Source organism: Astyanax mexicanus, chromosome 12 (genome assembly GCF_023375975.1).
Source record: "Astyanax mexicanus isolate ESR-SI-001 chromosome 12, AstMex3_surface, whole genome shotgun sequence".
NCBI classification, from domain to species: domain Eukaryota; kingdom Metazoa; phylum Chordata; class Actinopteri; order Characiformes; family Acestrorhamphidae; genus Astyanax; species Astyanax mexicanus.
This window is the reverse complement of record NC_064419.1, coordinates 2,807,937-2,831,295: the sequence shown is the minus strand read 5'-3', so window position 1 is coordinate 2,831,295 and position 23,359 is coordinate 2,807,937. Positions and strand designations below refer to the sequence as shown.

The following is a 23,359-nucleotide window of genomic DNA, read 5'->3' as shown; positions in this document are numbered from 1 at the left end:
ACCTGCCTTTTTTCCCATGTCAGTTTTAAACTATTGTTCCGTTTACACTTAGAAATGACTGTGCTGTATAAACTCAATGAAGGCGGTCTGAGATGCGCTTGGTCTGGGAGAGGTCTTGGTCAGGGTTTACTAAAGCAGTAGGCGAGTCTGGCTCTGCCTCTGGTCTCTACTGTGACTCATAGAGAGAAGCATATTGAGCTAAATGTACTGCTTCAGATATGTTTAATATCTCAGATTTCCCTCATGCCCCTCTTACAACAAGCATGGAGGCAGACCTTCACTATATAGTGTATAAAAAAAGATTGCAGCACTAAATAAAGAGCTGTATGAAGAGAATAAACTTGAGACGTTCTTGTCTGAAGCTCAATTCTCTATAATATTTGTACTGGAATAGAAAAGAAACACATATATAAGTTAATTAATTAAGCAATAATACATGAGGGGTGTTCTATAACATGTTATATTTTCACTGCTGTGCTGCAGCCGTAGCCGTGCAGTTCCATTATCTATCTCTGTTTATTGAAAGATTTTGAGTTAAACAGGTGGAGAAAATATGATCTGTTTGGTTATAAAAACTCCGCTTAAATAGTTTAAAAAGTTCCATTGCTGCTTTGTTTGTAGCTGCTGTGCTGTTTGGCTTGTAAGCGCTGCATCGTTGCTAGGTTACCTGTATGCGGCAGAGTAATACACGAAGAGCTTTGGTTACAGTGCATTACCAGCTGATAATGGCACTCATAGAACGCCTCTCAGTCAATCACATTGCAGGGTCGGGACTAACTGTGGTATAATATACAGCATAAAATATTACCTATAATATAATAAATGGATGAAAATCAAGTAAAACATTATTATTTTTTTGTATTCAGCATTTTTTTATTTCTTTTGAACTAAATCAGCCAATGATACATTTGTTTTTTATTCGTCCTCATAAATCTCTGTCTCTTTCTCTCTCTTTCTCTCTCTTTTACACACACACACACACACACACGCACACACACACGCACACACATACATACAAAATGCAGACCAAAGCACAAAATTTCAGAATCCAGTTTTGTTATTATCTTGTCTTCTGATGTATTCAGTGTGTTTAATGTTGTATTGACTCTCTCTCTCTCATTCTCTCTCTCTCTCTCTCTCTCTCTCTCTCTCTCTCTCTCTTTCTCTCTCTCTCTCTCTCTCTCTCTCGCTCTCTCCCCCGCTCTTTCGTTGTTACTCCTCCACTGCTCGGTGGCCCTTCAGGGGACATCAAGCTCCCTCAACCAATTTCCATCAGTCCACCTCCTAATCGCATTCGGAGCTGGAAAAGCTCCAAATTATGGAAAACTGGGAGATGGGCAGATGGCCCCCGGGCTCTCAGATAAAGCAGCGAACAGATAAAGATTTGTATAATGATGATACTTCTTATCTTGCTGTGTTTTGCCGTGCGCAGGCTGCGTGTTCGTTAGCGTGTAGCGTATAGCATGTAGAGCAGCAGCTCTTATGTAAAAAGCCCTTTGTGATTTTTCTGTAGTAGCCTGGAAAACATGAAAACACTCATTACTGCGGTCTGTAGAGGAAGTGGATCCGGCGGAGGGCTGGATGGATCTAACTGTTCTAATGAAGAGTGCTGATCTAACATAAGCTCCTGCCTTTATTCTGTTCAGCTTGGCTGTAGTGAGGGGTGGAGTCGGGTACAGTAGCTCTGTACAGTGATGTTTGGACTATTTCAGGGTATCTATTTGTGCTAGATTTGCAAAAAAGTAACTATAAGTGGTAAAACTTTACTAATTTACTTGAAGGCTACCTATACAAGGGCTTCATTTATAACACATTTATAAACATTTAATAAAGCATAAAGCAATACTTAAGTATGTATGAATTGTTGATGCTTGTATTTGCAACATGGCATTTATAAAATCAGCTTTTTTGAAGGAACACTTAAGGAATCATGTAGTAACTTAAAAGTGTGGGAAACAAACCAAAATACTCTGCGAAGAAGCATTTAGATGGTCTCATCTGGGGAGCTGTTTGTTAACTTGTGGTTTCTGAGGCTGATAACTCTGATTAACTCTCTCTCTTACTTTTCTGGGGTGGTCCTGATGAGTGCCAGTTTCATCATTGTAATGTTTTTGATGGTCTTTGTGGTGACTGCACTTGAGGATTCTTAAACATGTTCTGGTTTAGTATTAACCTAGTAATCGTAGTAATACATTATTTTTCAAATCCCTTATCATTGTGATTCAACATCAGCAGCCGGAGTCCGAGAGAGAACAAAATTGGCCCTGCTCTCTATGGGTGGGTAGAAGGTTTACATGGAAGAAAATAATCCTGGTTATTTTTCAGTGCACCTTTTAAAGCAGTATATAATAACTTATAATATTTTTGTTGGATTCACTATGTGTTGTACTTCTCCACTTGTGTTTGAGGAATTGTGAATTGCTCACTCGATCTTATAATGTGTTTTTTTTTTTGTTTGTTTTTTAGGGAATTTTACTGTTAACATTTCCATGATGTTACTATTTGACTACCTGGGAACTTTTTGTGAGAAAACTTTTTAATAAATTTGGGATGCAAACCATTATAAAATCACATATTTTCTGTGGAACCTTTTTAAAAAATAAAAAATTAAAATTCTAAAAACAAAATTCTAAAAAATACAAGAGCATCTTAAAAAAAAAATACTTTATTTCAGTATTTCAGTTGAAAATGTAGAACTCATATATTATATAGATTTCTGTGTTATTATTACACACAGAGTGATCTATTTTAAGCATTTATTTATTTAATTGTTGATGATTATGGCTTACAGCCACTGAAAACCCAAAAATCAGTGTCTCAGAAAATTAGAATATTAAATATCTTAAATCTCTTTTTCGTGCTTTCGGCAGTGTGCCAAGTGCTGCTGGAAAATGAAATCCGCATCTCAATAAAAGTTATATACTAGAATAAACTCTAAACTGTTTAATGTGCCTTTTAAAGGAGTCTATAATAGCTATTAATGTTTTTGTTGGATTCACTATGTGTTGTATGTCTCCACTGGTGTTTGCACAGTTTTAGTAATTGAGGAATTGTTGCATTAGGAATATAGTGTGCCTCATTTCTGGTAATATGGAAGCTCAAAACTGTGTTAAATTTGGCGTCTATCGATTGTACCTTTGTATAAGTGAATATCTGAGCACTTTTTCCAGTCATTCTAGGTAAATGCCTCTGTTAAATTCCCTTAAATGCTCTAAATGTAAAAGTAATGATCCCTGGTGTGGGTGTTTCTCAGTTGTCATTATGCTGAACTCTGCAGCTAGTGAGGAGAAATGTTTTAACACTAGTTCTGGACAGAGAAAGTCCATTAGCCCTCCTGTGGACTTAATCTCCCCCCACAGCACAGTGAGTACAAGCACTGGAGTTTTTTTTTTATTTCCACTGTTTACTTCTTTACTTCTTCACTTGCGCCAGCTCTCCAGCGAAGCTTTACAGTACGGCTGCAGCGATTAAGAGAAGCTTTAGAGCTTTTGCAGGGTCGACTTTTTGATTTTATTTTATTTTACCTGTTTACTTACATATATTAATATTTTAACTGTGTCTAAAAAGCTGTTGATATAAACGAGGTAGATTAGAGCTGTGCTGAAGGAGGAAAAACTAAAGTTATACATATAAAAGCAAACACTTTTATAGTAGAGACTAAAAGCTGAGCTATACTGCCGCTTTTTCCCCAGAGCATTTGTCTCAGACTGCCTTCATTGAGTTTACAACACTGCTTAAAGGACAAGAAACAAAGTGAATTTTTTTCCACTAGATGTTGTCCACCTGTTTGTCTAGTCATGGTATGTTTGGGTTTGGTGTTTGGTGGTTGTAACTGACTTGATGAACAATTCTGGCTCTAGACCAGCTTTTGCCTATAATTTTTGCCTTTGCTAATAATGGTTGCCATTGAATAGTTGCCTTTGATTTTGGTCATACTGGTTCAACATCATGGTCTTGCTGGGCGTGCCAGTCAACAGTATGGTTGAGCTTGGCCATACAGGTTACCCAGCTATCTATCTTTGGATAGTAAAACATTTTCTTAGTGTTAGAGTTAATAACATTAAATAAATAACAAATAACTAAATAACCATTAATAATAAATAACCACAATAAATAAAGTATTCTTTGGTATTCCATATTTTCTTATTCTTATTTTCATTTGATTCTTATTGAATTTGAACTTTTGAGCGCTCTGGTAATGTCGCCATTTGTCTATCTTGGAGCATTATGGAAGAAATGTTCTAGTAAAGTTGCAATAACAACCTCATATATGCAATAAAATCAAATATTTACAGATTGTTCTTGTAAGGAAGACCGTTTTGCACCTGTAACTCGTTAGCTGGGACTCTAGCCTGGTCAAGTTGTTCATGCTTGCAGATAATGGTAAAAATACAACATCACAATATTTAAAGACATTTTCACAATACACAGTATTTATCGCAATGCATCAATAGTTGCAGACTCTTAAAAAACTTTTTCAAATACTCCTTTATGCATAGTGCAGTGATTGTACTATTAGCATAGATGACATCCTCAAAGAAAGTTTATCACCATATAATACAATTTTGTTATACTGCGTGGTTCTAGTAGACTAGATAAACTCAATAAACTCAACAAAAGCACATCCTACAGTGGTCCTTCACCAAGCTTGTGCACCAGCCTATAACCAGATTGACCATGCAACCTGCTAACGCAGTTTAACTCTGGAAAACCATGCGATTCTCTTTAATGGCTCGCTCACACTTTAGCTGCTTTCACACTGAACATAGAAAATTTACTGCTGCGCCTTCAAACACATTATTTTCAGTGGGATGCACGGCTCTGATACAGTGATAGGGTTCACCTACAGTTCAATAGACTTCAACTACTGCTCCCAGCGCACCAGAGAAGTCTCAGTATGGCCAATAGATGGTATAGATGTGACATCATATTTGGGGCACTGGTGGTTAAGGGGGTGGGGCCACAGGAGCTAAAATCTGATTGGTCCTCTGATGCACCCCTGTCATCAGATTATAGTGTGAACTAGTGATGCTCATGAGCCAAATAGGAATTTCCAGTGTGATTAAAGCTTATGTAGCAGGGATGTTTAGATGTCTTGATCCGACAGCATTTGTGAAAAAAGTAAAAAGGTTTTAAAAAATGAAAAAAAAAAAAAATCTGATTTTTTTCATTTGTTCTTTGTGTGTTTTAGATTTTTTTGTCTACAAAAAATGCAAAAAAATACAAAAAAGTAAAAATGCATGTGTTAAATTTGTACAAAATGTTTTATATAAATTATTTTTTGCATAAAAAATTTTACAATAGATACATATAGAAGCAAAAAAAAAAAGAAATGAAGCAGAAGCAAATGAAAGATTCCAGACGTTAAAGACGCAAAAATCCACAAAAATGAAAGCGCAGACTGGCAAAATCCATATGCAAATCATTTTTAAACAACTACAAAGAATAATAAAGTAACCAAGTTTCTTATCTAATGATATATATATTTGACATATTTCATGTTTCAGTTTTGAATTTGCGACATTTGCCGATTTGATTGTGTAAAAGTTTGTGCAAAACTTTTGGCACATCTACTGGGTACAGTAGATGGCACTCTTCCCCTCTTTACTCCTAGGGTGATGTGGATCAGCACAAGGCTGCGTCTGTGAGCTGATGTATCTGAACCGAGTTGCTGCGCTTTCCTCTGAGCGTTAGCGCTGTGACGCTAATTGACAATACTGCATCAGCAGCAGTTTAAAAAGAGGTGGAGTCTGACCACACGTGTCAGAGGAGGCGTGTGATAGATAGATAGATAGAAAAGCATAGAAAGGCATAGAAAGCCAGTAAAGTGGAAGAAAAGAGGGAGTGTGTGTGAGAAAAAGAGAGAGAGAGAGAGAGAGAGAGAGAGAGAGAGTGACTGCTGTTGCACATTCGCGTCATGTCCTGCGGTTGTGGCGGAGAGAATCTGCAGATGGCTGAAATTAAAGCAGGATTTGTCTTCATCACGCTGATGTTACAGGTGTAAGAGGTGCAGTCAGACACCGGCCGCTCTCACACACTCCATTACTGAGGTTATCTCAGCTACTACAGCATGAAAATCACATTAACACACTGCACAGCGTCTCTGTGTGTGTACACGCTAACCGAGCGCTCGCACGTCCCTGTGCTGCGAGAGTCCGCACTGCAGCTTAAAAAACGCCGTCAACCAACCATGATGTGTGATTTTCTTTTAGGTTTGAACTGAAGCTATGAGGCTAGTGCAGCTAACCCTTGTATGGTGTTCATATTTTTGTTACTTGTTTACTTTGTTACTTGTATTTAATTCAGCAAAATTAAGCAATTTTACATTAAAATCCTTTACTCATGCTCGCTTCACCTACACTGCAAGCAATATAAACAAACAGCTTACATGGTTAATATTTGCCCTTTACCTTTCTTATGTTACATTTCTTTTAAAAAGTGCTACTCTTTTTTTTATTAGTTTTTTAATAAAATGTAAAAGAAAATGAATTAAACTCAAGATATGAGTAGAAAAATTGTTTAGTTTCAAATTTACAAATGAAGCAATGTTTATTAGCCCTTGGCCAAACATACTGTATGTAATATAAATGTGTGTGTGTGGGGGGGGGGGGGGGGTACAGTGTGTGTTTATCGAAAATGTGTTTTGATATATGTTTTTCACAAAAAATGAGCCAATGCCAATGAGTTTGAGAAAAAAAATATTTTTTTGTATCATTTGATGAAAAATGAAAACGGGTCCCACAGACCCGAACACCACACAAGGGTTAAGAGTTAAAGCTAATAAGCATTGTTAAAAAAATTCCTAAACTCATATTTTTTTTTGTAAAATGACTTTATCTTGAGGTCTTTGTCACAGTAACAGATTACAAAATAAAATACCTTTGCTGTTCTCATGAACGAAAAGGTAACAAGCAGGTCAATTATCTTTTCTTTACTTAAGGAACATTTTTTGAGATGACTTTTTACTTCTACTTCTCACATTTTCAAACAATTGCACTATAAAACTCTGTGGAGCTGCTTGAGCTTTTGTTCTTTATGGCATTTTTTCCCCTTATATTACTTTTATTATTACACTTTAACCCTTTTTTTTAAATGTTGGCCCTTTTGGCCTCATATTTACACACTTTTACCATTTACATACCATCCTAGAGGTCACATGACAACATTACACTCAACTGATTGAAAACAAGATGGCGGGAATCCCAATCAAAGGTTTCTACAGCCAGTCCATGTTTGATAGAACACCCAATTTTAAGTTTGAAGCTAGTTTATGTATGTATAATCACATCTGTAGCTTTATGTGGAATACATTTTTTAATAATTTTAGAAATAGAAATAACAGAAAGCTGCAATAAAACAATAATAATAATGAACAATACACTGCTGTCCCTATATGAGAATTCTTTTATATACAGCTCTGGAAAAAATAAGAGACAACTTTAAAAAATGATGAGTTTCTTTGGTTTTACCAAATATAAAAATTAAACTCTGGAATATAATCAAGAGGAAGCATTGATTATTTCTGAACTCTTAAAACTACTTTATGAAAATGAACTTGATTTTTTCTTTGCTTTATTATATATTTGAGCTATTTCTCATTTTCTGCAAAGTAATGCTCTAAATGACAATGTATTTATTTGGAATTTGGGAGAAATGTTGTCTGTAGTTTATAGAATAAAAAGACAATGTTCATTTTACTCAAACATAAACCTATAAATAGTAAAATCAGAGAAACTGATTCAGAAACTTGAGTTGATACTTAGTATTTTGAACCCTAGTATCTCCAGTATACTTCTACCTACAGAGTAATGGATGTGAGTACTCTCTCTGTGAGGCGTGGAGCTGCTGTTCTCGGTTGTTTGGCCTCTGGTTTGTCTCTAGCTGTATAAAGTGCTGAGTTGAGTCTCTGAGTTGTCAGAGCAGCGTGTCGAACAGCAGAAGCTAACACCGACGCTGACGCCTCACAGCAGCGCCTTCAGCGCAGAGCGCAGCAGAATAATCCAGCTTTAATTTCTCTCAGCTTTGTTAACTTAATGAGCAGCCGATCTGCCTGGATGATCAGGAAACATGTTACAATTTGCCAAACATCAAACAAACGCAGGGAAGCTGCTGCTCTGCATACGAGCGCTGTGGCAGAAACACAGACAGTGATGAATGTAGGGTTCGCTCTCTGAGAGCAGTTTATCAGGAACTACTGTACTACTGTTCCAACACTGGGTACGGCTTTCCTCTTCCTCTTCCTGTTCCTCTTCCTGTTCCTCTTCCTCTTCCTCTTAAAACAGCCTCAGTTTTTTGCGGTGTAAAATTCTACAACATGTTGGATGCATTCCTGTATGGTGTTTTAACTTCTCTTGAGTCTCAGTAACGTATCAACACCATACCAGACTTCCCAAGTCTCACGGAAGTTGCGGGAGTCTACCGCTAACCAATAACGGCTCCCTGATGCCCGCAATCAGATAAAATCACCGATAGAATCTAGAACGAATTTTATCTTTTTTTCCCAATTGCATGTGTGAAAGAGACGGAAATTATCATTGCTGTCCTATGAAAAACACTTATTTCCATTTTTGCCAATTTTTAGTTTACTGCACAATTTGAACAGACAAACTGTCCCGTACACTCAGCCAAAATTTCTTGATGAACCGACCAATAGAAACTCTTCAAAATAAACTCTTTTCACATTGACTTCCATTGAAAAGTTTGCTCTCCAAGCTACTGATTGTATTCACCTGTTCTCCCCTATATATATATATATATATATATACCCCTCAGTTTGCTGAGTTTTGCTCAGCTTCCTGGCTTATCTACGATGCGTTTCATTGTATTGTTTGTTCAACCAACTTTTGTCTTTTGCCTTGCCCAGTTCATTGATTACCTAGTTACAGACTTATTTTTGTATTTTTGACTCCTAACTTGGATCTTTTATATATGACCCCATTTTGCCTGACTACTCTTTCTGGTATGTTGTTTATATTTGGTACCATTTTATTTCTAACCCTGCCTGCCCCTCTCTACTCTTGTAAGCCTAGTCCCTTTGTCAGTAAACTTTTTGAGTCCCTTTTTGAGTCGTATCTGTGAGTATCTACTAGGTGGCTCTTATGTGGGGTGCTGATCTTGTGGTTTCTGAGGCTGATGAACTTATCCTGTACAACAGAGGGAAGTCCTGCCCCTCTTTTCCTGGGGCGGTCCTGTTGAGAACCAGTTTCTTCTTAACCTTTTTGATGGTCTTTGCAGTGACTGCACTTGAGGAAACTTTTAAAATTGTTGAATTTGGAACCTGTTTTGTCGAACGACTAACGTAGCTTTAAAAAGCCGCCTAATTTGGCAACGTTTTTGCGAAATTGACGAGCCCTGGGGCTGATACCGCTAATCGTGATTGGTACAGAGGGATCGGAGCTCGGCTGATGCTGTCTGTTCTCAGCTCTGCATCCTCCCACTCTGCTGCCTCTCGGCTCGCGGGGCTGATTTATGGGTTAAAGCAAAAGCAGCACCAGCCCTGCGAAGAAGTTAATGAGCCACCAGCGCGTGGGAGGACAAGCATGATTATAGCAGGAACACAGCTGTGGGCTGAGTGTGTGTGTAAGTGTGTGTTAATGTATGTGTGTGTGTGTGTGTGTGTGTGCACGAGTGACTGCCTGCACACACCTGTGGTTGAGTCAGTGAGTGTGTATGTGTGTGTATAAGTGTGTGTGTAAAGTGTCAGAGTCAGAGACACTGCAGTAGAAGTTTATGGTCTGTCCGCGGTTACAGACGCTGCTAATAAAAAGGATTCTCTCTGGTAAATGACTTGTGCTAAATGAGGGAGCTGTGGGTTACGGAGATGAGCTCCGGCATCCTGTGGATCCAAATACCAACAGATACTTCCACCAAACAATTCGCGCAATTAGCTTAAATGCTACAAAAACTCTGCTTGGAAGCAAATTGAGGGTCTCTTGGCACTCGCGTAGTCGTAGTAGTAGTAGTCGCAGACACCTGCATGCTAAATATCTGACCCAGTCATCAACTGGGAGTTAGGAGCAGCGGAACCTGCAGCCAGAAACAGAGAGAACCACAGGTCTAAAACACATTTTGAGCATGACCAGAGAGTAATATTATGAGATTAAAGTCGTAATATTACAAGATTAAAGTCATAATAATTTTGGATTAAAGTTTTTTACCCTTGTTTGGAGATATCGTTAAAATGTTTGGTAATACTTTACTTGGATGGTCCATTTTTATGACATTCAACTAACACTGAATTGAATGTCCATTAAATTTAACTTAACCCTGTGTTGAATGGCTCTATTTTGAAATGATTCAAAATAGAACCTAACCCTAACCTTAACCCGTAATCAACCCTAAAATCGAACCCTACACCTAACCCTAACCCCAACCCTAACCCTTAACCTAAACTTAAAATCTAACCCTAAACTCAATCCTAAAATATTAAAATAAGCGTTTGGGTTAGAGTTGAATGTAGGGTTATATTCAATAGACAATCAGTTACTTATATTAGTTGAATGTCAGTTGAGCATCAAAGAGGCCATCAAATAGACCATCCAAGTAAAGTGTTACCAAATGTTTTAAGTTTTAATACGGCAGTAAACATTATTACCGGCCACTCATAACTGCAGCAATCTGAATTACTGTATTATTCTTACTGTTTTATCATTGTGAACAGGATTTTATTACTGTGCTGCACATTTTGCATGACCTAGCTGCGATACTGCTGAGTGTTCTGAATCTGGTCTGAACTGTAGATAACATGATCCCTCTACACTGCTGCTGCTGCCGCCTTTTCTCGTAATAATAGGTGCAGATCATGCAGCAGGAAAATGGAAATCATTTTTGAATTATTTACAGTAATTAAAGTACCTTAAAATAAAAAACAATCTGAAAATTCCAATGCATGTGCAGTTAAATTGGTCCTATTTGCATTGGTCCCATTCCCATTTGCATGTGCAAATAAAGGCTGACATGACTTTATTTGCTGCACTCTTAAAAACTATAAACTCTACCTCAGTAACTGCTGTGATTATATATGTTCTATATGTTACAGTATGTCACACATCCCTGCACCTTATCCCCACTATACACTTTATTGTACCGTATCGGTACTGCACTGTCCTGTCTTTAAATTGTCTCGTCTTTTGTATTTATTGTATTTATTGTTATTTAGTGTTATAATTTTATAATGTTATGTTGCACTGTCGTCACTCCTGCACTTTATGTTGTCTATTGCTTGTGGTTCTATGTTGCACCATGGTACCGGAGGAACGTCATTTCATCACACTGTGTACCTGTACTCAGATGTAATGACAATAAAAGCCTCTTGACTTGACTTGATACACACACCACACACACACACACTGTATATTCACTATATTCAAACAGGCACATTGAATTTTCTCCATATCATTAAGGCTCAATGAGGCGTGTAACATGTGAGTTAAGTGAATAATCACTTCATCCTCCCCCTTAATCACATTCATTATTACTGTTATTACCAGATAAAATCATATTACGCCTGTCGTTGATGGAACAGTAATTGTTGCTACCAGGTATTTATACATATGTTTTAATATCTGTGTGTGTGTGTGTGTGTGTGTGTGTGTGTGTGTGTACTGCAGGTATGGAGACATGGTTCCGAACACCATCGCTGGGAAGATCTTCGGCTCGATCTGTTCTCTGAGTGGTGTGCTGGTGATCGCACTGCCTGTTCCCGTCATCGTCTCCAACTTCAGCCGCATCTACCACCAAAACCAGCGAGCTGACAAAATGCGCGCCCAGCAGGTACGGGGTCGGGGGTCAGGGGTGAACCTAGTCTCTCCTCTTTTGTTAAAAACAAAATAAAAAATAGATTTTTTTCACTATCAGTGAAGTTTCATTTTGAGTTCCTATGAGGAGTCGTATTAGTTTATATCGATAACTGATCAGAATAGTTTAGATTTAGAAAATCAGATTTATTATTATTTTATTATTTTCATTTACACATATTTTCAGCATCCTCTAAAAAATCATGTGCTAGTACAACATTTTTGCTTCTCGCTTGATTTTAAGTACAAACCACAAATCTTTCTTGGTCATTTTTACTAAAAATTTTAACGTTAAATTACTTAATAATAATCTTGCAAAAATGTTGCACTCTAATTTTAAGTAAAACAAGCACATAAAAAAAAAAATTAAGATTGTTTAAAAATCTTAAAACAGATATTAATTAATAATAGGTTAATAATAAAAGCTTGTGAAAATGCTGCACTGTATTTTAAGTTAAACTAGCACATAATTTTTATAATTTTTTCTAAAAATCTTAAAACAGAACATATGTAATTTATAATAAAACAGACATTAAAATAACCTTAAAACAAATAAAATAGAAAAACATACATTAATTAATAATAAGCTTGCAATGATTTTAAGTGAAACCAGCTCATGAAAAAAATATTTTTAGGAAAAACTAGTATTTTTTTTTTGCCATTTTTATGAAAAAAAAAAATCTTAAAACGGATATATCTTCCGGCAGAAGATACAGGAGCATCCGAGCCTCCACTACTAGACTCTGCAACAGCTTCATCCACCAGGCAGTCAGACTTCTCAACACACAGAGACAGAACTGAACTCCCACCCCACCCACCACTCACCCAACACACTCGCACAAAACTAAACTATACACCCCCCCCTTTACACTCACAAAGAACTGAACTTCACCCACACACACACCCAGTCAGCACACAGAGGCTGACATGACTTTATTTGCTGCACTCTTAAAAACTATAAACTCTACCTCAGTAACTGCTGTGATTATATATGTTCTATATGTTACAGTATGTCACACATCTCTGCACCTTATCCCCACTATACACTTTATTATACCGTATCGGTACTGCACTGTCCTGTCTTTAAATTGTCTCGTCTTTTGTATTTATTGTATTTTTTGTTATTTAGTGTTATAATTTTATAATTTTATGTTGCACTGTCCTCACTCCTGCACTTTATGTTGTCTATTGCTTGTTGTTCTATGTTGCACCATGGTTCCGGAGGAACGTCATTTCATCACACTGTGTACCTGTACTCAGATGTAATGACAATAAAAGCCTCTTGACTTGACTTGACTTGACTTGAACTAATTATAGCTTGTAAAAATGTCGCACTGTGTTTTTAAGTAAAACTAGCAATTTTTGGTCATTTTTACAAAAAAAAAAAAAAAAAACATAACAGCTTAATAATAAAAGCTTGCAAAAGTGTTGCACAACATAAAAAAAAAAAAACTTAGACAAGGACAAAAAAATGTTACACTATAACTTTAAGTAAAACAAGCACTTAATTTTTTTTTTTTTTTTAGGATTTTATTGGCATTTTTGGCCATTTTTCTTAAAATAACTTAAAACATATATTAATTAATAATAGCTTAGTAATAAAAGTTTGCGGAAATGTTGCACTTTTTTTTTTAAGTTAAACTAGCACATCATTTTTGGTCATTTTTACAAAAAATCTTAAAACAGACATTACTTAATAATGAGCTTGCGAAAATGTTACACTAAATTTTTTAAGTAAAAAACTATATCTTAACCAGCTGTTTTATGATCAGTTTACATACGGAATTTCAGGCTTCAGACAGCACAGTTTAAAAACAGCTTGTTAGGTGTTTTTCTTGTGTTTGATACATAAAATCACACTGAAATTCATAAATTAACCTTAATCTAAACCATAAAACCTGACAGAAATAAGTGCAAAACACGGGCCCTTTAATTAAGTTAGGCAAATTGAAATTTGATTGCCATGCATGGTGATTGTGTGGTGTTTCCTGCAGCGTTTACAGGATTGTGAAGATGACATACATCATACTGTCCTGCTGTAAAGGTTCTTAAGCAGCCGGTGATCACAGTTATACGGCCTGTTCGCCGCTCTCAGGGTCCTGTGTGGAGTAAGTGCTGACGCTGTGAGTCTGAAATGAGAAATCTTCTGTTTTACAGAAAGTGCGCCTCGCCCGGATTCGCATGGCAAAGAAAGGGACCACCAATGCATTCCTGCAGTACAAAGAAGACGGGGGTCTTCAGGTGAGTCTGAGTGAGCAGTTTAGTCGATCTGGAGCTGGAGTAGTTTTCATCTTTAAGGGGAACTTAAGTCTTCGAATCCTGGTCATGCAGCTTGCCATCAGCTGCCAGAGCCCTGAGAGAGCACAGTTGGTCTTGCTCTCTCTGGGTGGGTACAGTAGATGTCGCTCTTTCTTTCCCCTCATCACTCCAAAAGGGTGATGTGGATCAGCACAAGGCTGAAGTATCGGAACCGTCGAATAAATCTAAATCAGTGTAGATATACAGCTCTGGGAAAAATAAGAGATCACTTATTAAAAATGATGAGTTTCTTTGATTTTACCAACTTAAAACCCCCTGGAATATAATCAAGAGGAAGATGGATGATCACAAACCATCAAACCACCAAACTGAACTGATTGAACTTTTTTTGCACCAGGAGTAAAGCAGCATAAAGTTATCCAAAAGCAGTGTGTAAGACTGGTGGAGGAGGAGAACATGATGCCAAGATGCATGAAAAACAAACTGTGATTGAAAATCAGGGTTATTCCTCATATCCAAATATTGATTTCTGAACTGTTAAACCTTTATACATTTTAACCTTTTATTTTTTTGCCTTATTTTAGGTCTGAAAGCTCTGCATCTTTTTTTTTCTTTTTTTTTCTAAAACAAAACAAATAAACGTTAATTTTACTCAAACATAAACCTATAAATTGCAAAATCAGTGAAACTGATTCAGAAACTGAAGTGGACTCTACATTTTTTTTTCCAGAGCTGTATATTGTGGAAAATATTGTTGACAGGGTGTAAGATAGCAATGAGCATGGTGATGCGCCTTGTGCAGGGCGCACAAATGTTATTTATTATACCATAAAACACTGGTAAACACACGATGGCTTTAAATTAAATATGTTTGCAAAGCAAATCCAGATGCAAGTTATGTTTTTTATTATTATTATTATTATTATTATTTTTCTTTTTATTCTTTTTTTTTCGTACAGAGCGATTCCCTGGCAGCATTGTGTTGTTTTAGATGGAAATCTGATATGTTTAAAGGCGTTCTCATATCGCAGGCTAATGAGTGTAAATGTGTTGCCTCCTTAAACGTTACCATTAAGCCCCAGGGGGGCTGAAAACATCATTTTCGCGTGAGTATCGCCGTGCGCTTGGAGACGAAGCCCGAAGTGCGCTATCATTTGTGGGGATTCTGGGAGGCAGATTTGATGAGACTCCATCATTACGTGTGCTTCCATCTGTAGCTTATACATGCACGCTAATGGCTGCATCTACAGCACCTTACACTCAAACGGACGGCTCTACCCCGAAGCCCTGCGTTTCCCACCGATAAAACATGTTTACTGCGTGTTTTTCTCCATACTGTCTCTCATTATAGCGCCCAAACGACCTCTCCGGCGATGCTTTGGACCAATCAGCTGCTAGAAGAATTTATTTAAGGAAGGAAAAGAGTTCAGGCTCCACACTGTAAGCCTGGATAAGCTGAATTTACTTTAAAATTTTGAGGAAACCGGTTGCCTTAAAAAAGTTTTAAAAATTAAGTAATGGATCATAAAAACTTAAATTAGCATAGCTTAGAACATCAAGTTATTACAACTAAAGGGGAAGTCAATTTAATTTCTTTTATATTTTTGTTATATTTTAAGACAGGATAAGCTGAATTTACTTTAAAAATTTGAGGAAACCGGTTGCCTTAAAAAGGTTTAAAAAGTTAAGTAATGGTTAATAAAAAAAACTTAAGTTAGCATAACTTAGAACATCAAGTTATTATAACTAAAGGGGAAATTTATTATTATTATTATTATTATTATTATTTATTTTCTTTTGCTATACTGTAAGGCCGGATAAGTTGAGTTTACTTAAAAAATCAATGAAAAGCGGTTGCCATAAAAAAGTTAAGCAACGCGTAATAAAAATTTAAGTTAACATAACTTAGAACATCAAGTTATTATAACTAAAGGAGAGGTTGATTTTAATGTTTTATTTTTGCTATACTGTAAGACCAGATAAGTTGAGTTTACTTAACTTTTTTAAGGCAGCTGGTTTGCTCAATTGTCAAAGTAATGGGGATTGAAAACTTGAGTTAGCATAACTTAGAACATCAAGTAATTTCAACTAAAGGGGAAGTTAATTTCACTTTTTTTATATATTTTTGTTTTACTGTAAGATCAGATAAGTTGAGTTTACTTAAAAAATCTAAGGAAACCGGTTGCATTAAAAAAGTTAAGTAATGCGTAATAAAAACCGAAGTTAGCAAAGCTTAGAACATCAAGTTATTACAACTAAAGGGGAAGTTAATTTATTTTTTTTTTTATACTGTAAGACTGGATAAGTTGAATTTACTTTAAAATTTTGAGGAAACCGGTTGCCTTAAAAAAGTAAAAAAAGTTAAGTAATAGTTAATATAAAAAAAACTTGAGTTAGCCTAGCTTAGAACATCAAGTTATTACAAATAAAGGAGAAGTTGTTTTTACTTTTTTTACATTTTTGTTATATTTTAAGACAGGATAAGTTGAGTTTACTTAAAAAAATTGAGGAAACCAGTTGCCTTAAAAAAGTAAAAAAAAAGTTAAGTAATGGATAATAAAAACGTAAGTTAGCATAACTTACAACATCAAGTTATTACAACTAAAGTTGAAGTTAATTTAACTTTTTAAAATATTTTTGTTATACTATGAGACCGGATAAATTGAATTTACTTTAAAAAATTGAGGAAACCGGTTGCATTAAAAAAGTTAAGTAATGGGTAATAAAAACCGAAGTTAGCATAGCTTAGAACATCAAGTTATTACAACTAAAGGGGAAGTTGATTTAACTTTTTTTTTTTATACTGTAAGACCAGATAAGCTGAATTTACTTTAAAAAATTGAGGAAACCGGTTGCCTTAAAAAAGTTAAAAAAGTTAAGTAATGGTTCATAAAAACGTAAGTTATCATAAATTAGAACATCAAGTTATTACAACTAAAGGGGAAGTTAATTTATTAGTTTTATTTTTTTTTTTTTGCTATACTGTAAGACCAGATAAGTTGAATTTACTTTAAAAATTTGAGGAAACCGGTTGCCATAAAAAAGGTTAAAAAGTTAAGTAATGGTTATTAAAAAAACTTAAGTTAGCATAGCTTAGAACATCAAGTTATTACAACTAAAGGGGAAGTTGATTTAACTTTTTTTTATATTTGTGTTATACTGTAGGACCAGATAAGTTGAATTTACTTTAAAAAATTGAGGAAACCGGTTGCATTAAAAAAATTAAGTAATGGATCATAAAAACTTAAGTTAGCATAGCTTAGAACATCAAGTTATTACAACTAAAGGGGAAGTTAATTTATTTTTTTTTCTTTTTTTTTATACTGTAAGACCGGATAAGTTGAGTTTACTTAACTGTTTTAAAGGCAGACGGTTTGCTCAATTTTTTAAGTAAGTTTAAATCCCAAGTCCTTCTGCTGTCTGTGGAGTTTTCAGTGAAGTTTCTCCAGCACTAAGGCTGGGTGCAGCAGAATTAGCATTAGCATTAGAGGCTAAGCTCAGCCGCTAACACTCTTTGACTGTTCAGAGATGAGCATATTTGACTGTAGTCTGTGTGTTTTTGACGCGATAAAACAAGATACGTGGGATGAACTGCTAGCTGATAGCTGATAGCGCCCTGGCTTACCAGAACACTCAGGGTTCCTCAGTCTAGCGCTATTGAGTGGGGGCATTTACATCCCGCTAGTGCTGTGGTTAGAGGCTAATGCTAATGCTAATGCTTCTGCACCCAGCCTTAGTGATAATCTAAGCTTACTGGAAATAAACGGAACCGATTTACTCACTCAAATAAACAGGATTTTTTTTAGGAGAGAAATCTGTGTAGATTAACATCTAGTGCTATTTCAATATATATATATATATATATATATATATATATATATATATATATATATATATTTTTTTTTTTTTTAAGAATTTCAGTTTTGTGTATTTTTATTAGCTTCCCCCAGATTTTCAATTATTCCTATTAAGCGGAGTGAGTAAACTGAAGGGTAAACTGGTGTTTAATGGGATTTTCAGTGTATTTATATTTTCTGGAAAGGCAGGGATTGGAATATGGCTGTTTATTTGTCCAATTTTTGTGGGATAAGTGACACTGAGGGTGACAGTGGTCCCAGCTGTGTGTCCGTGCCAGGAGGGGGTGCAATTAGTGAAGCTGATGCGGGAGCTGGAGGAAAAGCGTGCCGGGAGGATGAGAGGATGGCAGGATGAGGGGCAGGTGATGCAGGCAGCTGGGAGAGGCATCAGTAATTACAAAGAGAGGGAGTTACAAATGTCAGTGGCAGGGAGCCGAGACCCGAGCCGGGCAGATAAAGACCCAATTCTGCTTCTCTGACTGCTGCTGCTTTCTGCTCCTGTTAAAGAGTGTCTTAAAAAGAGAGTCGTACCATTTATCTTAAGAAGAATATAAATTTACCCTGGTGAAAAAAAAAATATATATATACATAATTGTACTTAAGGCATGTTGAGAAATGTATAAGTATGCTGTAAATCATCGCTGTCCTATATTTCTTGATGAACGGACCAATAGAAACTCTTCAAAATGACCTGAAATAAACTCTTTTTACATTGACTTCCATTGAAATTTTACACGGTTTTTTCTCTCTCCTGTAAAGTTGCTGTTTTGGATATAAGTGTTTTTCATTGGAATAGAACAGATTTATGTACTCAAAATATATTAAAAGTACATTAATATTATGCTTCCATCAAATATTTGAAAGCATACTTTGATCATATTTAAAAAAAAAGTACAATATAGTGTATTTTAAATAAATAGACTCCTATGAAATACACGTTTAGTTTAATGTAATTCAGTAGTTATTCTTATGAAAAACTTATTTCTAAATATACTTTTGCACATTTTTGGCAATAGTTCACTTAAAGTACAATGTATAATATAACTTCTTAGAAAGTAAATTGAATTACTACATTGGTAAAATGTTTTAAAATATATATTTAGATGTTACATTAACATAACAGTTAAAATGTATTTCCATGCTCTGCAATCGTAATTGGGAAAATATAAATATAAGTAAATTACAGAATACAGTGTTAAATAATGTAACGCTGGGATGAGACGGGAGGCGGATTTAAATGCGGGTAAGAACAAGACTTTAATAATTAACAAATAAACCAATAAACAAACAGGGGAATAACGAATAAATATATATACATAAACAAACAGGGAAAACCAACAAAGAGCTAAGCTAAACTAAACAGATAATAACAACACAGGGCTAGGGATATATACAGGGAATAAATACGTAAATATATACAAAGAAACAAACAGGAAATTAACGTGACTAGAAATAACGAGAATAACAATAAACAAGAGCGAGTAAATAGAAACCAAAGACGTGACGTGACAGACAACGGGGGAAGGTGCAAAGACCGACAGCAAACGTAGACTAACAGGTACTATTTATACTAAACATGAAACAATGAACACCTGGGGAGACAGGTAACGAGGGGCGGAGCTACAAATTAGACACACGTGACGGAAAAGTACAAGAGAAACACACTAGGAAACGGGGAAAACACAGGAAAACATAGCGAGGGCGTAACAAATGTAAAAAAAATTAAAAAAATAAAAAAATAAAAATAAGTACATTTGTAACACACTAAACATTGTAGTACAGTATATTAAAATATATTTTTATACCCAACGAAGTACACTAAACTAGAAGTGAGTTACCTACAAAAGACAGAAACAAGAAGCATGTATATTTGTACTCTAATGTAAATATAGATCACATATATTTAACATCAATTATTAGTACATTTTAATATACCTGGTGTATTATAAACAGTCATTTAGTTGTAATACTCTAATAATTAAATGTATTGTAATGTTACTGTAAGCATATTTACATAAGTATACTAAGCATTATTATACTATAGTGCACTTTAAAGAACTAAAGTGTTCTTGTAGCCACATTATTATTAATCAATTAATATATTTAAATATTGCTAAAATGAAACAACTTTTTTTCTTCTTATTCTACTTTAATTGTATTAAAAAAAAAGTTTTAGTAAGTTTTACTTAAATTGTGCTAAGTGTGTTTAACTGTACTAAAATTTAGCTATTTTAAATATACTTAAGTAACATTTAAACACTGAAACTACTTCATGTATGTAACCATATATTTTAAATATGCTTACAGAAAAAAATCACTTTATCACTATTTATTATACAACAGGAATATTAGAAATGTACTAAGAATTGATGTTAAATATATGTATAGTATGTGATCTATATTTATATTAGAGTACAAATATACATGCTTTATTCTCCTGTCTTTTGTAAGGAGCACACTTCTAGTATTTACTTCGTTTAGTATATAAAAATATATTAGAATATAGTGCACTACAACTTTAAGCGTGTTACAAATTTACTTTAGATGTTTTAAATGTAGTAATGTAACTTCTATAATAACTTTCTTAAAAGTTACATGATACATTGTACTTTAAGTGTGTTTATAGCACAATGCATAGTGATTGCACAGGCATAGCATAGCCCTTTTTGTTCTATACTGCACTTTATCAGTATGTACGGTGGCCGAGAAAGCCCAGTGCAGTGCAAATTGAAAAGCGCTGCAAAAGCACAAAACACATCCATCAAAATTACAACACAGGCGCAGCAAATAGAAAAACGCGCTGCAAATAGAACCACAACACAACGGAAGTGAGTCACAACACAACAGAATTTTCCCGGGGGACCTTAAAAGATGCTGTACCAGCTGTATACAAAGGACAGTAAGTGGCAAACAAGCTTCTGAAAAGTAAGTTATGTTTATTACCTGTGATTACCACGGTTGTGTGCATATTATTAAAAGTTCTGCTTCACAAAACGCCTTGTTTGCCACTTATTGTCCTTTGTACACATAGTGAAGTCCGAGACGTTACTGAAGACGCAGCTTAGCTGGTACAGTATCTTTTAAGGTCCCCCGGGAAAATTCCGTTGTGTTGTGACTCACTTCCGTTGTGTTGTGGTTGTATTTGCAGCGCGTTTTTCTATTTGCTGCGCCTGTGTTGTAATTTTGATGGATGTGTTTTGTGCTTTTGCAGCGCATTTCAATTTGCACTGCGTTGGGCTTTCTCGGCCACCGTAAGTATGGCTTATATATCAGTTTCTAATGAACCAACCCCCCCCTCCCCCCCCCCCTCCCCTAAAGAAAGCCATGCTTTGATAGCTGCAAAGCATTTCTGAAAGGGATCTGACACTAATGAGAATTCCATTAGAGGGTCTGAGTGAATATGTTGGGAAATGATAGTGGAATTTAGTAAAATATTAGTGCTCATTTTTTCTCCCCAAGAGACAGGATGCTAATAGTCCCGCGCTAAATCACGGCATCCTATTTTCCTGTTTTCTCTCCCAGAGTACTTTCTAAGCTAACACTATTCTAGCTTAATTGGCGTTGCAGGAAAAACACAGAATCCTTCAGCGTCGCTGTTTCTCCTGATGGTTTTATCCCATGTAATTATCATAATTACAGCAGTACTGCTGCATGTCCTTTGTTTCCAGGGCCTGTTTTGTTGTTTTTGTTGTTTAGTCATTTTCCTATGGGTGCTGTTGCTCACGTAATGTTTTTTTTTTATTTTATTTTTTTTTGTGAAATTTGAGTGAACCCCAAAAATTACAGCAATGGAAATAACACTGGATATCGATTTTTCCCATTTACTATGGGAAATGTAAGTCTGTACAGAGCTAATACATAAAAAATATATATTAGCTAGTATTATAGGAGGTACACCACTCTATGAAGTGAATAGAAAGCTGTGGATATATACACCAAACATATATACATCAAGCATAACATTATAACAACATCCTTGTAATCTTGTTATCTATGCACCCATTATCTGTTATCCATGATCCATTTCTCTCATCTTGCTATTTATAGGTTTATGTTTGAGTAAAATGAACATTGTTGTTTTATTCTATAAACTACAGACAACATTTCTCCCAAATTACAAATAGAAATTGAATCATTTAGAGCATTTATTTATTTGCAGAAAATGAGAAATGGCTGAAAAAAAAAGATGCAGAGCTTTCAGACCTCAAACAATAAAGCAAAGAAATTAAGTTCATATTCAAAAAGTTTTAAACTCGTTTTAAAACGAGTTCAGAAATCAATATTTGGTGGAATAAACCATGGTGGTTTTTAATCACAGCTTTCATGCATCCTAGCATCATGTTCTCCTCCTCCACCAGTCTTACACACTGCTTTTGGATAACTTTCAAGCAGTTCAGTTTGGTCTGATTGTAATCATCCATCTTCCTCTTGATTATATTTCAGAGGTTTTTTTTTTATTTGGTAAAAATGTATAAGTATATATATATATATATATATGTATACATATGTATGTGTATATATGTACATATAGGTATATATATTTATATATATATATATATATTATTTATTTTTTTTTTCTTCCCAGAGCTGTATTTAGACGTTTTGGACGTTGAACGATTTGTCACAATTTTTGTCTTTTTTTTTGTCTTTTTTTTTTGTATGTATGCATTTATGTACAGAGCTGTGTCCTGCATATTTGCCAGTAAAACATACTGTATACTTAGAGTAGATACTTTATTATATATTTAAATGTATATAAATCTATGTTTTATTAACGTGCGTTACTGATTTACTGATTTAATGCACTTACCAGCACTACAGGACATGCTAGAACTTCAAAAAAAAAAAGAAAAGAAAAAAGAAATACTGGAAATAGAGAGATATGGAAAGAGGATGAATGTGAAAAAAGAGAGGGAACAGGAGAGGAAAACACGAGGAAAAAATGAAAAAGAATGAATTCCTACTCTTATTATATGACCAGCTCGGTGCAATCTTTGTTCTGCTTCTTCTTAGCCTGTGAAAACCACATTAATCCAATATTTACAATCCCAGAGTGGAGGTGTGTGTGTGTGTGTGTGTTTGTGCATGTGAGAGTGTGTGTGAGTGTATATTTTCCAGCTCGGATCTATAAACCCATTAAAAACAGGCCTGCAGTGCTATTTATAAACCCGGGTGAGGAGAAGATTTCTCTCTCTTCCAGTTTATCAATCTCCATTGTCTTGGTGTCTTGGTTTCTGGGTTGGCCTGTGCTGGTGACTCTGCTGTGCGTTCTCTCTGTTCACATGTGTACTCGGCTGTGTTTTGAACAGGAAGATTTGTTGCAGCCTGTGTTTAAAGATTTTGGAATACACAGGCTGGGTAAAGTGTCAGTGTGTGCATAAAAAGCTCTGTATAGAGATGTATTACACCTTTTTTATATTTTGCATGCTTTGCCAGTATAACCACACA

At 35.4% G+C, this 23,359-nt stretch overlaps 2 protein-coding genes across 2 annotated transcripts in view; one reads left to right on the top strand and one right to left on the bottom strand.

The window, feature by feature from the left end:
• si:dkey-8e10.3 (serine/threonine-protein kinase SBK1) overlaps positions 1-23,359 on the bottom strand; it is a 426,835-nt gene that overhangs the window by 326,185 nt on the left and 77,291 nt on the right. The gene's annotated exons all lie outside the window — the stretch shown is intronic.
• kcnd1 (potassium voltage-gated channel, Shal-related subfamily, member 1) overlaps positions 1-23,359 on the top strand; it is a 104,645-nt gene that overhangs the window by 67,310 nt on the left and 13,976 nt on the right. Inside the window, exons 3-4 of the mRNA XM_007245858.4 lie at positions 11,610-11,772; positions 13,953-14,036. Of these exons, the coding sequence (XP_007245920.3) occupies positions 11,610-11,772; positions 13,953-14,036 (247 nt within the window). The remainder of the gene's footprint in view (positions 1-11,609; positions 11,773-13,952; positions 14,037-23,359) is intronic.